This window comes from Hylobates moloch, unplaced genomic scaffold, assembly GCF_009828535.3.
Source record: "Hylobates moloch isolate HMO894 unplaced genomic scaffold, HMol_V3 SCAFFOLD_3, whole genome shotgun sequence".
NCBI lineage: Eukaryota > Metazoa > Chordata > Mammalia > Primates > Hylobatidae > Hylobates > Hylobates moloch.
Window position 1 is genome coordinate 102,101,411 of NW_026652278.1, and position 15,604 is coordinate 102,117,014.

Consider the following 15,604-nt stretch of genomic DNA (forward strand, 5'->3'; position numbering starts at 1 on the left):
AAAATGTATAAGAAGACACTTGAAATGAGGGAGCTGATGAAATGCATTTTTCCATCCTAAAAACTTAGCTGAATTTTGTTTCTTAAATAATGCATATAAATTTTCTCTCTTATAGTGCCCATTGGATTCTAATGGTTAAAATACCTTTCACTTTGGTTGCTTTTTAGCTGTGGATCGGTCTGTTTCATCAAGTCTATCAGATGCAAGAGATGCCTTAGTGAATGCTGTAGTGGACTCATTGTCTGCATATGGCTCAACTGTCTCAAATTTACAGCACTCTGCGTTGATGGCGCCCAGCTCCCTCAAGTTGTTTCCTCTCTATGTTTTGGCCCTTCTCAAACAGGTAGCTTTTTATACATTGCTATATTTAATATTGGTTTTTAAAATTCTCAGATACGTATATGAAGAAAGAAAATCTAGGTTGTTGTTTTCTAATACTTAACTAGAGGATTATTCACTTTAGCACTGAAAGAGTTTTGAAGAATAGAAAAGGATCAATGGGGCCGTGCATGGTGGCTCACGCCTGTAATCCCAGCACTTTGGGAGGCCGAGGTGTGCGGATCAGCTGACATCAGGAGTTTGCAGCCAACCTGGCCAACATAGTGAAACCCTGTCTCTACCAAAAATACAAAAATTAGCTGGTGGTGCACGCCTGTAATCCCAGCTACTCTGGAGGCTGAGGCAGGAGAATTGCTTGAACCTGGGAGGCGGAGGTTGCAGTGAGCCAAGATCGTGCCACTGCACCCCAGCCTGGGCGACAGAGCGAGACTCCTTCTCAAAAAAAAAAAAAGAAAGAAAAAAGAAAGAAAAGAAAAGATCAGTGGAAAATGAAGGTATACGATACATGATGACTTTAGTGAAACCATATTCTCTCTTCTTTAACGTGTGTGAGCAGTTTGCATAATGGTGCAGTCATAGCTCACTCTTAATATGTCCTTCTGGAAAGAGACTCTTTAAGGACAGGAACTAATACTAAGCATCTTCCCATGTCTCTGGCACCATAAAAGGTGTCAGTGCATCATTTTATTTAATCCTTTCAACAACCTAAAGAGGTATTATTTTCCCTGTTTTTCTCATGATGACAATATAGCTCAGAGGAGCTAGGTAACTTGCTCCAGCATCACATACCTATTAAATGTCAGAGCTGAGAATTGAATTGAGGTCTTTCTGATTTAAAGGCCATGCTTTTTCCATGATTGATAGTGTGTATTTGTTTTTTTTTGTTGTTGTTGTTTTTTTGAGACAGAGTCTGGCTCTGTCCCCCAGGCTGGAGTGCAGTGGCACCATCTCGGCTCACTGCAAGCTCCGCCTCCCAGGTTCACGCCATTCTCCTGCCTCAGCCTCCCGAGTAGCTGGGACTACAGGCGCCCGCCACCACGCCCTGCTAATTTTTTTGTATTTTTAGTAGAGACAGGGTTTCACTATGTTGGCCAGGATGGTCTCGAACTCCTGACCTCGTAATCCGCCCACCTCAGCCCCCCAAAGTGCTAGGATTACAGGCTTGAGCCACTGCGCCCGGCCGATAGTGTGTATTTGTTTTAATATTTGTCCACCATATTTGTATTTTACTTGAAAACGTTTATCTTTTTCCTTGTAGAAAGCATTTAGAACGGGTACAAGCACACGGCTGGATGATCGTGTATACGCCATGTGTCAGATAAAGTCTCAGCCGCTTGTTCATCTAATGAAAATGATTCATCCCAACTTATACAGGATAGACAGATTGACAGATGAGGTATGCATTTTAGTGCATTTGAAATTTTTAAATTTGAATATATTTGAGTGTCTTGTTCTATAGCTAAGACGATAATATACTATCAACTGGTTTTTCTTTTTAACCCTTCTCCCCCTTGTGGTAGTAATACATTAAATAAGGACACGGGCTGTGGATCTGATTGGATGGCGGGACTCTCAGATACCATCAGTGGTTAAGTAGTTTTAAAAAATAGTTTCATATCAGAAGTAATTTGTCTTGTAGGTTTAGTTATAATATGCATTACCAAGCTAAGTTGTAGCGTGGACATTTCCATTTATATTTTGTATATATTGACTGCTTCTCTTTTTTTTCTTTTTTTAAAATTTTGTTTTAAAGACAGAATCTTGCTCTGTCGCCCAGGCTGGAGTGCAGTGGTGCGATCTCGGCTCACTGCAGCTTCTGCCTCCCAGGTTCAAGCAATTCTGCTTCAGCGTCCCGAGTTGCTGAGATTACAGGCACATGCCACCAAGCCTGGCTAATTTTTGTACTTTTAGTGGAGACAGGGTTTCACCATATTGGCCAGGCTGGTCTCAAACTCCTGACCTCAAGTGATCTGCCCATCTCGGCTTCCCAAAGTGCTGGGTTTACAGGCATGAGCCACCACGCCTGGCCAATATTGACTGCTTTTGTTAAGATCAGTTGCAATTTTGATTACATAGTAAACCAAATCTGGTATCCAATAATAATGTGCAAATATGTAGTGTCTTTTATCTTCCCTGTGTGAAAACTATATTCTTTGGAATTAGTATTAATTCCAAACATAATGTTGCCAAAGAAATGTAAAAAAGTAGCTGGCTATGCAACAGAGCCAATAGTCACACTTGTAGTATATTCTGACCCCACCCTAAAAGGGAAGCGAATGTGACAGATCATTTTTTGTATTCATGTTTTTACTTTTTAAATTTGAATACATTTGAGTGTGTTGATTCTACAGCCAAGGTGGTAGCATATAATCAGTATTTTTTATATCATGCAAAACTCCCAAGCATTATTTTCCAATGCTTCATAAAGGGTTAGTGACCATTAGCTCCCAAACTGTGATGATAGTAATGTAATCTCATTCACATTCTCTCTTTTTCTTTTCAGGGTGCAGTACATGTTAATGACAGGGTTGTACCACAGCCACCTCTTCAAAAATTGTCTGCAGAGAAGCTGACAAGAGAAGGTGCTTTCCTTATGGACTGTGGCTCTGTAAGCACCCTTTACTGGCAAAGCTTAACACTGTTTGAGCTGACCAAAAATAAAGAAACACTTATAGGGTCCAGCTGTTATCATAGAGCAGGCAGTGAAAGGTGAATTAGGATTAGGAGCTGAAATTGGTAACTGGCACTGGAGGTCAGTTTACTTTCAACTTTTCTATTTGGACTTCATTTTATATTGATGTTATTGATATTTGTATTGTTAATACTGATAGAGTAATACATTTTAATATGGATTATTTACTGTCATGAATTATATATACTTGATGAAGAGAACTAATGAGGTAAATTCCTGTCTTTAGGGACTTTACCATCTAGAGTCTAGAATTTAAAAGTATTTCGAGAGTTTATCTAGTTCAACTTACGTTTGAAATCTCATTAATGATGAGGAGTTCAAGAGAAATCACTGGGCAGGGGTAGTTGTTGAAGGGTGTTAGAATGGTTAAGATGGCTTCAAAACGATGCCTTATGAGCAGAAAAAGGATTTGGATAGCCACAGAAGAGGGAGAAATGCATGAGTGAAAATACACAGACAGTAATGAAATAGTGGATGGGAAATACAGTGAGTCAATTATACTGATTAAAGGATTATATTTCTATTGGGAAAATAAGTGCAAAAGGTAAAATATATTTTATGGGAAGCCTTAACATTTAATCAAAGATGTGAACCACTCTGGATTCTTACATATAGATTCACAGTGTAACAATTATAGATTTCCTTTTTACTCTTCTGTTTGTTCCTACCTTATTCGAGGTGATAATTTTGAGAACATTAGATAAAATGAATTAACTATTCGGGAGTTTTAATATTTTCTTTCTTTTTGTTTTTAGGTTTTTTACATTTGGGTTGGGAAAGGCTGTGACAATAACTTCATAGAGGATGTGCTTGGATATCCTGATTTTGCATCAATACCACAGAAAATGGTCAGTAGATTTTATACACCTTTAACTTTTTGTTTGCTCTTTTTTTTATTGATGTAAAATTCATGTAATATTCACCATTTAAAAATGTACAATTCAGTAGTTTTTCGTATTACACAGTGTTTTACAACCATTACCACTATTTAGTTTCAGAACATTTCTATCACCCTAAAAGAACCCCATATCTCCCAATTCTTCCCTATCCCTGTCCCCAGGCAACTACTAATCTGCTTTCTATCTATGGATTTGTCTGTCTGGATATGTTATATAAATGGTAACATGTGGCCCTTTGTATTTGGCTTCTTTCATTTTCCGTAATGTTTTTAAGATTCATTCATGTTGTAGCTTATATTAGTAGTTTTTTTTTTTTTTTTTTTTTTTTTTTTCTAGACAGAGTCTTACTCTGTCGCCCAGATTGTAGTGCGGTGGCTCAGTAATGGCTCACTATAGGCTCGACCTCCCAGACTTAAGTGGTCCTCCCACTTTAGCCTCCTGAGTAGGAATCAGTAGTAACCTTACTCCTTATATCAAAATAACTTTCAAATGGATCAAACATTTAAACGTAAAAAAGGAAACCATGCAGATCACTAGAAGAAATATTTGTGAATATTTTTGTTTTTTTGTTGTTGTTGTTTTGGAGACGGAGTCTCACTCTGTCACCCAGGCTGGAGTGCAGTGGCACAATCTTGGCTCACTGCAAGCTCCACCTCCCGGGTTCACGCCATTCTCCTGCCTCAGCCTCCCGAGTAGCTGGGACTACAGGCGCCTGCCACTACGCCCGGCTAATTGTTTGTATTTTTAGTAGAGACGGGGTTTCACTGTGCTAGCCAGGATGGTCTTGATCTCCCTGACTTTGTGATTCCCCCGCCTCGGCCTCCCAAAGTGCTGGGATTACAGGTGTGAGCCACTGTGCCCAGCCGGATTTTTTTTTTTATAATATTAGAATGGGTAAGGCCTCTGTAAGTCGGTGATTCAAAAGATCAATAAATCTGAAAGCACAGGCCGGGCGCGGTGGCTCACGCTTGTAATACCAGCACTTTGGGAGTCTGAGGCGGGTGGATCACGAGGTCAGGAGATCGAGACCACGGTGAAACCCCGGCTCTACTAAAAAAATACAAAAAAAAAAAAAAAATTAGCCAGGCGTGGTGGCGGCCACCTGTAGTCCCAGCTACTCGGAGAGGCTGAGGCAGGAGAATGGCGTGAACCCGGGAGGCGGAGCTTGCAGTGAGCTGAGATTGCGCCACTGCACTCCAGCCTGGGCAACAGAGCAAGACTCCATCTCAAAAAAAAAAAAAAAATCTCAAAGCACAAATATAAAACATTTATATTTGGTAATAATAAATAAATATAGCCAAAATACAAACAATAAAATCTTAAGATTATCTGTAACTCATAAGACTGAAAAAGGGCTAACTTCTCTATAAAAAGTTCTCTTATAAATCTTTAAGAAGACCTTCCTTACTTTCTGCCTCCTCCAAAGAAAACTGGGTAAAGGATTTTATAGGCAATTCATGAAGGAAGAATAAAGTAGAGGTCATATGAAACAATATTTAACCTCACTCATAATTAGGAAGAAAATAGTAATATAGCATTTCTTTCATTTACCAGATTGTCAGAAATTTTAAAATTTGATAATAGGCAATCATGTAGACAGTATAGGGCAATGGACACTGTTGAGCATTATTGACTGGAATATATAGTACTTATATAACCTTTTTAGAGGGCCATTTGACAATGTCTGTTAAAATCATGTTCTTTATGACACGGTAAATTATTCTGCAAAGAATATATCCTGTAGATGTATTCATAGAAGTAGGCATATGTACACACATGCTTATAGTATTAAATAATAGCTGTGTATTTATTAAAAAGAATACAGTCTGGGGCACTGTGCCATGCACCTGTGGTCCCAGCTACTTGGGAGGCTAGGAGGCTGAGGCAGGAGGATAGCTTGAGCCCAGGAGTTCAAAGCTGTAGTGTACTATGACTGCACTTGTGTACTCCAGTCTGGGCAACCTAGCAAGACCCCATCTCTTAAAAAGAAAAAAAAGAAGAATACAGCCTGAAGTGAATTATGCATGATATGATCCCCATTTGTATTTTCAAAAATGTGTTTGTATACTTAGTAATAATTTAGAAAACATCTGAAAAAATTCACATCAAAATGGAAATGGTTTTTAATATTGACAGGAATTACAAAGATAATTATTCCAAACTTGTCTATTTAAATTTTGTTATATACTACATTTTTGAATTATTTAATTTACTGCTAATTTACTATTTAATTTACAGTTGGCTTTGAAAAAGGAAAGTAAATCTTACCTTTTTATGTATATGTGTATATAAAAAAATAATAGACTTTTAGGTCCTTTTAAAATAGTCTTGCATATAGTTTTAAAATATATTTACATATCCACACTGTACTTTAAAATTCTTTGCCTTTAAATTAAAGGAAACATGAAATTCTCCCAGAATGGCTATTTTTAGAATAGGATATAATCATATATAATTGCTAAGGGAATTTGGAATTTAATGGTGTCCCCCTTCATTTGAACATTTCCTCTAGAAGAAACATAAAGGCACCTCACAATACTGGTGACATGCTAATCGTTGTTTATGTTTTATTGACTTACCAAGAAAAATATAGTCAGTTAAAATGTCAGTCACATACTTGTCATTGCACATATTTTATTGACTTATCCAGAAAAATATAAACAGATTTTTCAACAGTTTAAATTTTATTTGTGTAGTTGCTGCTGTTGAGGCTAAGAAATAGAGTGCTGGCAGTTGGGGGTGATAGTAAGAATCATGGTTTTGTTCTAATACTGCTGAAGTCTGTGAGAAAGGAAATAGTTTCCTAATTGTATTTGTTTTACCAGACACATCTTCCAGAGCTAGATACACTTTCATCAGAAAGAACCAGATCCTTCATAACTTGGCTTAGAGACAGCAGACCATTAAGTCCAATCCTTCACATAGTAAAGTAAGTACTTTTGTAACTTAATTATGAAGTTGTCTTTCCTATGTAGTCTGTGGAATTGCTTGTCTTCAAAACAGACTTTAAATAGTATCAAAATATATTCTGATGGTAAAATGTGGTTACTTGATTTATATCCTCTATATTCCATTTTCTGACATCTCCATATATTAGTAATTTTTAATTTTATTTATTTATTTATTTATTTAATTTGAGATAGAGTCTCACTCTGTCACTCAGGCTGGAGTGCAGGGGTGCTACCATCACAGTTCACTGCAGCCTGGACCTCCCATGCTCAAGTAATCCTCCCAACTCAGAGTCCTGAGTAGCTGGGACTGCAGACACTTCCCTCCACACCTGGCTAATTTTTATTTATTTATTTATTTATTTGAGACAAAGTTTCGCTCTTGTCACCCGGGTTGGAATGCAATGGTGTCATCTCAGCCCACTGCAACCTCTGCGTCCTGGATTCAAGCGATTTGCCTGCCTCAGCCTCCCAAGTAGCTGGGATTACAGGCACCCACCACCACGCCCAGCTAATTTTTGTATTTTTAGTAGAGACAGTGTTTCACCATGTTGGCCAGGGTGGTCTCGAACTCCTCACCTCAGGTGATCCACCCACCTCGGCTTCTCAAAGTGCTGGGATTACAGGCATGAGCCACCACACCTGGCCAATTTTTAAATTTTTTTTTTTTCTTTTTAAGCAATGGGGATCTTTCTATTTTGCCCAGGCTGGTCTTGAACTCCTGGGCTCAAGCAGTCCTTCCACCTTAGCCTCTTAAAGTGTTGAGATTACAGGTGTGAGCTACCCCACCCAGCCCAGTAATGTTGTTTTTTTTTTTGCTTTTTTTTAATTTTATTTTTTTTTTGCACACAAAACAATAAACATTTTCTAAAAGTACATACGAACAAAAAGATGCGTATCAAACATATTAGGAAGGTTGCACATGGGGAGACGGGGAATAGAAATGGGGGGTGGGAATTAAAGAAAATAAATGAGAGAGGGACTTTGTATGGATCCATGATAATAACTCAATCCTCTATTTGACAAAGAAGAAGGAGAAGGAAGAGGAAGAAAAAGAAAGTGGGATAAAGGATCAGAAAGGGAGGAAAATAGAAAAAATTAGAGTATGACTCCAGGGTAGACCTGTTTTGTTGTTGCTTGGTTCGTTGGTTGGTTTGACAATTGTATTTTTCATATGTTTCGCCATGTTGGCCAGGCTGGTCTCAAGCTCCTAGCCTCAAGTGATCAACCCGCCTCAGCCTCCCAGAGTACTGGGACTACAGGCGTGAGCCACCACGTCCAGCCCCCACATTGCTTCTGGCCTCTGTGGTAGACCTCCCAGATGGGGCGGCCGGGCAGAGGCGCTCCCCACATCCCAGACAGGGCAGCCAGGCAGAGGTGCTCCTCACTTCCCAGACGGGGCGGCCGGGCAGAGACGCTCCTCACTTCCTAGACGGAGTGGCGGCTGGGCAGAGGCGCTCCTCACTTCCCAGACGGGGCGGCCGGGCAGAGGCGCCCCTCACATCCCAGAAGGGGCGGCCAGGCAGAGGCGCTCCTCACTTCCCAGACGGGGCGGCCGGGCAGAGGCGCTCCTCACATCCCAGACGATGGGTGGCCGGGCAGAGGTGCTCCTCGCTTCCCAGACGGGGCGGCCGGGCAGAGGCGCTCCTCACTTCCCAGACAGGGCGGCTGGGCAGAGGCGCTCCTCACTTCCCAGACGGCAGCCCAGTAATTTTTAAAATATATACTTTTTTTAGAAATATGCACTTTTATTTTATTTGTATAAATTTACAGGATACAAGTGTAATTTTATGAGCTAGATTGCAAAGTGGTGAATCAGGGCTTTTAAATACATTTAGCACAAATGCCCTTTTCTTTCTTCCAGAGATGAGAGTCCTGCCAAAGCAGAATTTTTTCAGCATTTGATTGAAGACCGGACAGAGGCTGCATTTTCTTACTATGAATTTTTGCTTCATGTTCAGCAGCAGATTTGTAAGTGAATTAAAATAAAATTGAATAAGAAAAAGATCTATAACCTAGGTAAAGCATAACCTGTCAGAGAAGCGCGTGAGAAACTTGAAATGAAGACATTTGTTAATACAAGATGCAACGCACAGCACTCTGTCTGAGGCTTTGGTAAAAAGTAAAGGGGAAGAAAGAACTTGACAGATCTTTTTCAACTCAAATTAATGGTAACGACGATGCTGTTTCACCAAGTATATTTTGAATTGGTTTCTACACATTTCCAGTAGTATGGCAGTACAGTGCTCTGTTAATTGCAAGCTGGCAAATTTATGTAGCTATGTGGAATGATATGTCATATTGTAAAATTAGATAAATTCTTTTTTCTTATAATTAATATAACATTTCTGGACTTGAACTCTGGCAAGAGATGCCAAAAGGCAGTGGTACCGTGTTATTTGTTTATATGAATTACTTTTTAACAAGGAATGTTTCTTATTCATCAAATGAATTCAACATTTTCTCTGTAAAAACAATAGAGTTTCAGTACATGAACTATAGAAAAAAATCTATATATAATGTACATAAATGTTACATTTGTAAAGAAAATGTAAAAATGTAACTATAGAATATGAATTGCTTAAACTGTGCTGCATTGTTGGATGACAACTCTTTGTCACAGTTAGAGAATGAGGTTGACTAATGCATATTATGAATTGAGTCCACAAAGGAACACAAAACTCTTTGTAATTCTGTTAAATCTTTTATGTGGATTTATTTATGATCAGCCTACTAATTAAAACTATTTCACTTGACAGTATGGTTTGGTGATTTTTGGGGGGTTTTGATTGGTTTTTTGTGGGGATTGGTGGGTTTTTTTACATACAGGATGTATTGAATTTACTAATTGGGGAAGTGCAGGGATACTGCATTTCAGTTAGTAATATATATGAATCAGGCCAGGCACGGTGGGTCACGCCTGTAATCCCAGCACTTTGGGAGGCCAAGATGGGCAGATGACTTGAGGTCAGGCGTTCATGACCTGCCTGACCAACATGGTGAAACCCCATCTCTGCTAAAAATACCAAAATTAGCTGGCGGGCACCTGTAATCCCAGCTACTCAGGAAGCTGAAGCAGTAGAATTGCTTGAACCTGGAGGCTGAGGTTGCAGTGAGCCAAGGTCACACCACTGCACTCCAGTCTGGACAACAGAGCGAGACTCCATCTCAAAAAAAAAAGAAAAAAGTAATATATATGAATCAATACATTTTCATTAGTCTGGGGACATTACCAAGTACTTACTCTGTTTGTATTCTAAAACAAATGGTGCTACTTTCAAAAATATTCTTAACTAGTATAATCTTAAATTGTCTTTCTCATTTACATTAGATATTTTTGCCTGTACACTTATAGCAAGAAAATTTTAGTAATACATGTGGCTATCCCATTTATTTAATCGACTTTAAGATTGCCATCTTGAATTTTCAAAGTGATTTTCTTCTGATCAAGAAACCTCTCATTCACTAACAACTTACTTACTATAAAAAACTGTTAAGGATCCATTAGATTATGGGACATAATTTTATTCTGTACACAATGAAAGTCCCCATCAACAAACTTTGGAAGGAAAAAGACTCTGCCAGGCATGGTGGCTCATGCCTATAATCCTAGCACTTAAGGGGCCAAAGCGAGTGAATGGCTTGAGCCCCCCGGGGGTTGGAGACCAGCCTGGGCAACATGGGGGAAACCCTGTCTCTACAAAAATACAAAAAAAATTAGCCAGGAATCATGTGCACCTGTAGTCCCACCTACTCAGGAGGCTAAGGTGGGAGGACATCCTGAGCCGAGGACGTCAAGGCTGCAATGAGCTCTGACCACATCACTGCACTCAGTCTGGCGATAGAGTGAAGCCCTGTCTCAAAAAAAAGAAAGAAAAGAAAAAGGCTGTGTAGTGGGTTATTTTTACTGGTTTTGTGCTTTCATGGATCTCATTTATTTGGATAAAAATAAAAGTACTCTCACATTCCCTGCTGGAAATGAGAGGTTAAATGACTCACCCTAAATGACATTACTTACTAATTAGTGACAATGCTAATAGTAAAAATCCAAATGTTCTCCCTACTCACAACCTACTCCCACCCCACCCCCCACCCACAGGACCATACTTGTCCCTATACCATGCTGCCTCTAGCAAGAGAGAATCTGAACATTAAGAGAAACTAAGCCAGGCATGGTGGTGCCTGCCTGTAGTCCCACCTATTTGGGAGGCTGAGGCAGAATAATCACTTGAACCTGGGAGGCAGAGATTACAGTGAGCCGAGATTGCACCATTGCACTCCAGCCTGGGCGAGAGCCAGACTTCAACTCAAAAAAAAAAAAAAAAAAAAAGAGAAACTATAGGACTCTAAGGGCAACTAAATACTGCAATTTTACCAAAAAAAGTATAATTCTTCTTTATAAAAGACAAAAATCTTTTGTCGTTGGATATTTTGTCACTTATTCAATAAATATTTACAGGCATTTAATGCTTGCCAGATATTGTTCCAGGCACAGAATAAAATCTTCACTTCCACAAAGCTTATACTCTGAAGTGAGAACGTAGAAGACTGGGGAGAGGCAAAAATCATTTTATATAATTTGTAAGTGTGTTGTATAATTCTATGTAAGTACGATGAATGTTATGAAGAAAAATAAAGCTTGGAAAGGAGATGGAAAATACTGTTTTTGATAGTGACCAGGAAATGTTCTTTTAAGAAAATGAGAGTTGAGCAGAGAGCTAAAGCCACATAGATACCTGGAACAAGAGCTGTCCCAATAGGAGAACTTTGTGGTAGATGAATGTAGAACTTACCTTCTGAGTGCTCTTTTCTCTGTGAAAGAAGCAACAGAATTATCAGCTGAAAAGGAGTAAGAGGATTAGAGGTTTTGCAAAATAGTCTAGGAGAGTAAGATGTTGAATTTACTAGTGGTATGTAGTAGGACCGTGAGGGCCCATCTTGGGCTGTGAGTCGAACTTAAAATGAAACTAATAAGCATAACTGTACCTCTTTCCTCTAGCTATATTCAGTGCTTGGTAGGAAGTTGGATTTAACCACAGTTGGGTACAAGGAACAGAGGAGGAGCAAGGGAATTTAGAATGTATACAAGGGAGTGACTCATTTAAGCTACAAGAGCACAAAATGGGTGATGGATAGAGATGGGCAGAGATGGGTAGCGGGCTTAGTTGTTTGGAGGTCCCATTGAGGTTAAAAAGCTATTAAGAGTATAGATGTCAGAAAGAATGAGTTGGAAAGATAAAATGTAGTGGTTAGGATATGAAAAGCTTGGAGTTGAGATTTGGGGGAAGTTTAGATAATGACAAGACTAGGGGGAATGAGTGGTTGAGATGTTATTAAAGATAACTAGAGGTAGGGAGGTGAGAACTTTAGAGCCCAGGGTTTCGAATGGATCATCTATTTGATTATAAAATTATTCCCCAGAAATAACAGGAATAATGCTGGGGACACGGAGACTGTAAATGATTGCAATAAGGAGGAGTGGCAAGGGGATATGCTGAGGACCTGAGGTAGGCAAGGAGGAAGAAGAATCTGGATGCCAACAGAGGAGTAGAGGGATGCCTGCCTGGGGTTTAGGATCAAACACAGCCATCCTTTGACAGGTTTGGAGGAAGGTAATATCCTCAAGGCAGCCAGGTTTCAGTTAGCGTGTGTGGAGACTGACATAAACCAAAATATAGACATGACGAGAGTAATCCTGATGGGAGGTGGATAATCCATTCTCATTGCCTCCTTGTAAGACAAGTCTCTTTGGCCATTTGCTTTGTGAGGCAGGGAGTGTTGGGTGAGAGGAAGGGGTATGCTTGTCAGGAATTCTGTGAGCTGCTTTTTCAACTAACTAAAAAAAGATAGTGGTTCTTAGTGTTATTGGTAGGGATGGGATCAGAATTTCCTGGGCGAGCTTTTTGGATACCTCAATTCATATTCACTACCTGATTAGGGGCTTGGCCAGAGATACATTAACATTCATATATTAATGTATTAAAACTATTCATACATTAATATTTATATATGTGTGTGGCAAATACTATTTGATAGCTATTTGGGGATTTGACTTACGTATTCAACTTGTGAGGCTAGGAAATGAACATATTAGCAAAGTGTTATATTAAAGAAACCGTGAGCCCTCCTCTTCTACGTATCTTCTCACTAAAATACTTTTGAAGACATAGGAAAAGATGAAAACTCACAACAAAGTTGAAAGTAACATTGCAGACATTATCTAGATAGAACTAAAAATTACTGAAAGAAGACGATTTAAAAAAAACACTCAGCCGGGTGTGATGGCTCACGCTTGTAATCCCAACACTTTGGCAGGTCGAGGTGGGAGGATCTCTTGAGACCAGGAGTTTGAGACCAGCCTGGGCGGCATAGCAAGACCACATCTCTATAACAAAAAAAAAAATTAGCCAGGTGTGGTGGTGTCTCAAAGAAAAAAAAACCACATACAAATTTTTAAAGAAAAAACGTGCCGGGCGCAGTGGCTTAGGCTTGTAATCCCAGCACTTTGGGAGGCCGAGGCAGGCGGATCACGAGGTCAGGAGATCGAGACCACGGTGAAACCCCGTCTCTACTAAAAAAAAAAATACAAAAAAGTAGCCGAGCGTGGTGGCGGGCGCGTGTAGTCCCAGCTACTCGGAGAGGCTGAGGCAGGAGAATGGCGTGAACCCGGGAGGCGGAGCTTGCAGTGAGCCGAGATTGCGCCACTGCACTCCAGCCTGGGTGACAGAGCAAGACTCCGTCCCAAAAAAAAAAAAAAAAAAGAAAAAAGAAAAAACGTAAGAACACTCAAGCTATGTTTGGCACATGAAACCTGAAAAACAAAAATAGAAGATACTACATAATTCATTCATCTTTTGCCTCTGAATTCAGAGACAGCATCTGTATCAACCAGAAAATTGGTATCCTCCTCCTGCCTGCATTCTTATAATAACTATAAGAAGTAGTACTTAATATAAAACAAGTGGGCAGGAAGTGTGTATGTGTACTTGGCTTAAGTGGAGAAGGTAGCCATAATCAGCAGACACAGAAGCGTAATGTATATTAATGTATTCATTGCCTTCAGATTAGGCATGGGCAGATCCAAAAATTAATTTTTTTTTGTTTCCTTTAGTAAACAATGCACAGTTCTGTGGATTTTTACTTTTGGACCAATCAGCATTACTTACAAGTAATTACTTACTAGTAATGTTATTCCTTACTAATAAGTGAATTACAAAAGACCACTAAAATTTGTTTCCCAAATGAAAATCAGTGTTTTATTAGAGTTTGCTTAGGACTCTACTTATAAGATGCCTGGTTCCTGTACGAGGTTTATAATTTTGCAAGAATGCACAAAAGTGTATATACAGATATTGTCACACAGCAGGTCAGACAACTGACAGAAACTATCCTACGGTCAGTACTCAAGCATTTTCTTATGAATGTATCATCTTGTTGGGAGGTGTTCATGGTTTTTCTGCTATTTTTGCATTTCAGATATGTATTATTTTAGCTTGATAGCCACTGAGATTGCTAAGGATTATTTGATTTGTGTATAATGATGTATGTATGCATATTTCACTATATTTTTCTAGTTTTCTGTAACTGGGTTTTAAATATTTTTGGTAGAAAAATAATTATACTTTCATTGCTAAAAATAAATATGCATAACCTACCCCTCTATATTGCTTATAACATTTTGATGATGTAGCCAGCGAATATGTGCTAATTTAAATAACGTGTGTATAGAATTAAGCCAAGTGCCATATTATAACTGGTTTCTTTTTAACTTAATAGGATATTGTTTTATAATATTAAATCATATGTTTAAGCTCATTCTCTTTAAAAATAAACAATAAGCAATTTCTATATATTCCTCTCAACTCTTTATTACTTAGGAATTTGCTTTAGGGCGGGGATTGTATTTTGGATTTTCTTTAAACTTCTTATCCCACTTCACATATCCCCAGGTACTCTTCCCAAGACAGAATACATGGCAGAAACACATTTAATTTAATTGAACTACTGGAAAAGCTTATTAGCCTTTCTTATAGTGGAGTTATTTCACAGTGACCCTTGGGAAATCTGTAAAACATTATACCAATTAGGAGGACTTTTTCCCATTCTTAATGAAAGTTTTTATGGATCTTTTTCCCCTGTAGTCAGTTTCTTTCAAATTCTGCTTCATTGGGGCTTAGGTCTTATGACTTGCGTAGTAACAATAGGAAATGCCTATTACATGCACTTCCTATGGAACCAGAAAAATTCTAATAGAGTGGAAGATACTGGGTCTCTAGCCTGTTTCCTATTAGTTATCAAAAGCTAGTAAGTAAGTAAGTACGTGCAGAGTTAGAATAATGGAGGTAAATGGAGAAATGGATGAATAAGATGTTTAAACAAGAAAGGTCAAAAATTAAAGCTGAGTTATTTAATAACTAGGACCCTGAGTACTGTGTTCACAAGCAAAAAGTGGTCTTTCAAAAGGTTTTTACCAAAAATGTAGTGAACCTAAATTGTCTTCATAGCATTTATGGCACTCTTTTGGGTCATAATCTGGGAAGGAGTGAGGACAGAATTGGGGTGGAGAATGAGTAGGAACCAGAAGAATACTTTGAAAGGAAAAGAAGGTAAATGTACATCATTATAGGGGCTGTCCTTCGTTCACATCCAGGCTTTGCAAATGCTGCTCCACTGCTTGGAAAACACTGTCTTTCATTCCCTTCCTGGCTTTCTTAGCACTTCCTCCT

The 15,604-nt window shown here is 38.9% G+C and overlaps 1 protein-coding gene across 6 annotated transcripts in view; it reads left to right on the forward strand.

The window, feature by feature from the left end:
- The window catches only part of SEC24B (SEC24 homolog B, COPII coat complex component), a 107,073-nt gene extending 97,437 nt beyond the window's left edge, over positions 1-9,636 (forward strand). For all 6 annotated transcript variants that reach the window (XM_058436630.1, XM_032145240.2, XM_032145250.2 and 3 more), the window contains 6 exons: positions 168-343; positions 1,598-1,735; positions 2,843-2,947; positions 3,787-3,879; positions 6,756-6,859; positions 8,743-9,636. In XM_058436630.1, coding sequence (XP_058292613.1) covers positions 168-343; positions 1,598-1,735; positions 2,843-2,947; positions 3,787-3,879; positions 6,756-6,859; positions 8,743-8,857 — 731 coding nt within the window. In that variant the 3' untranslated portion in view covers positions 8,858-9,636. The remainder of the gene's footprint in view (positions 1-167; positions 344-1,597; positions 1,736-2,842; positions 2,948-3,786; positions 3,880-6,755; positions 6,860-8,742) is intronic.
- The last annotated feature ends 5,968 nt before the right edge of the window (positions 9,637-15,604 follow it).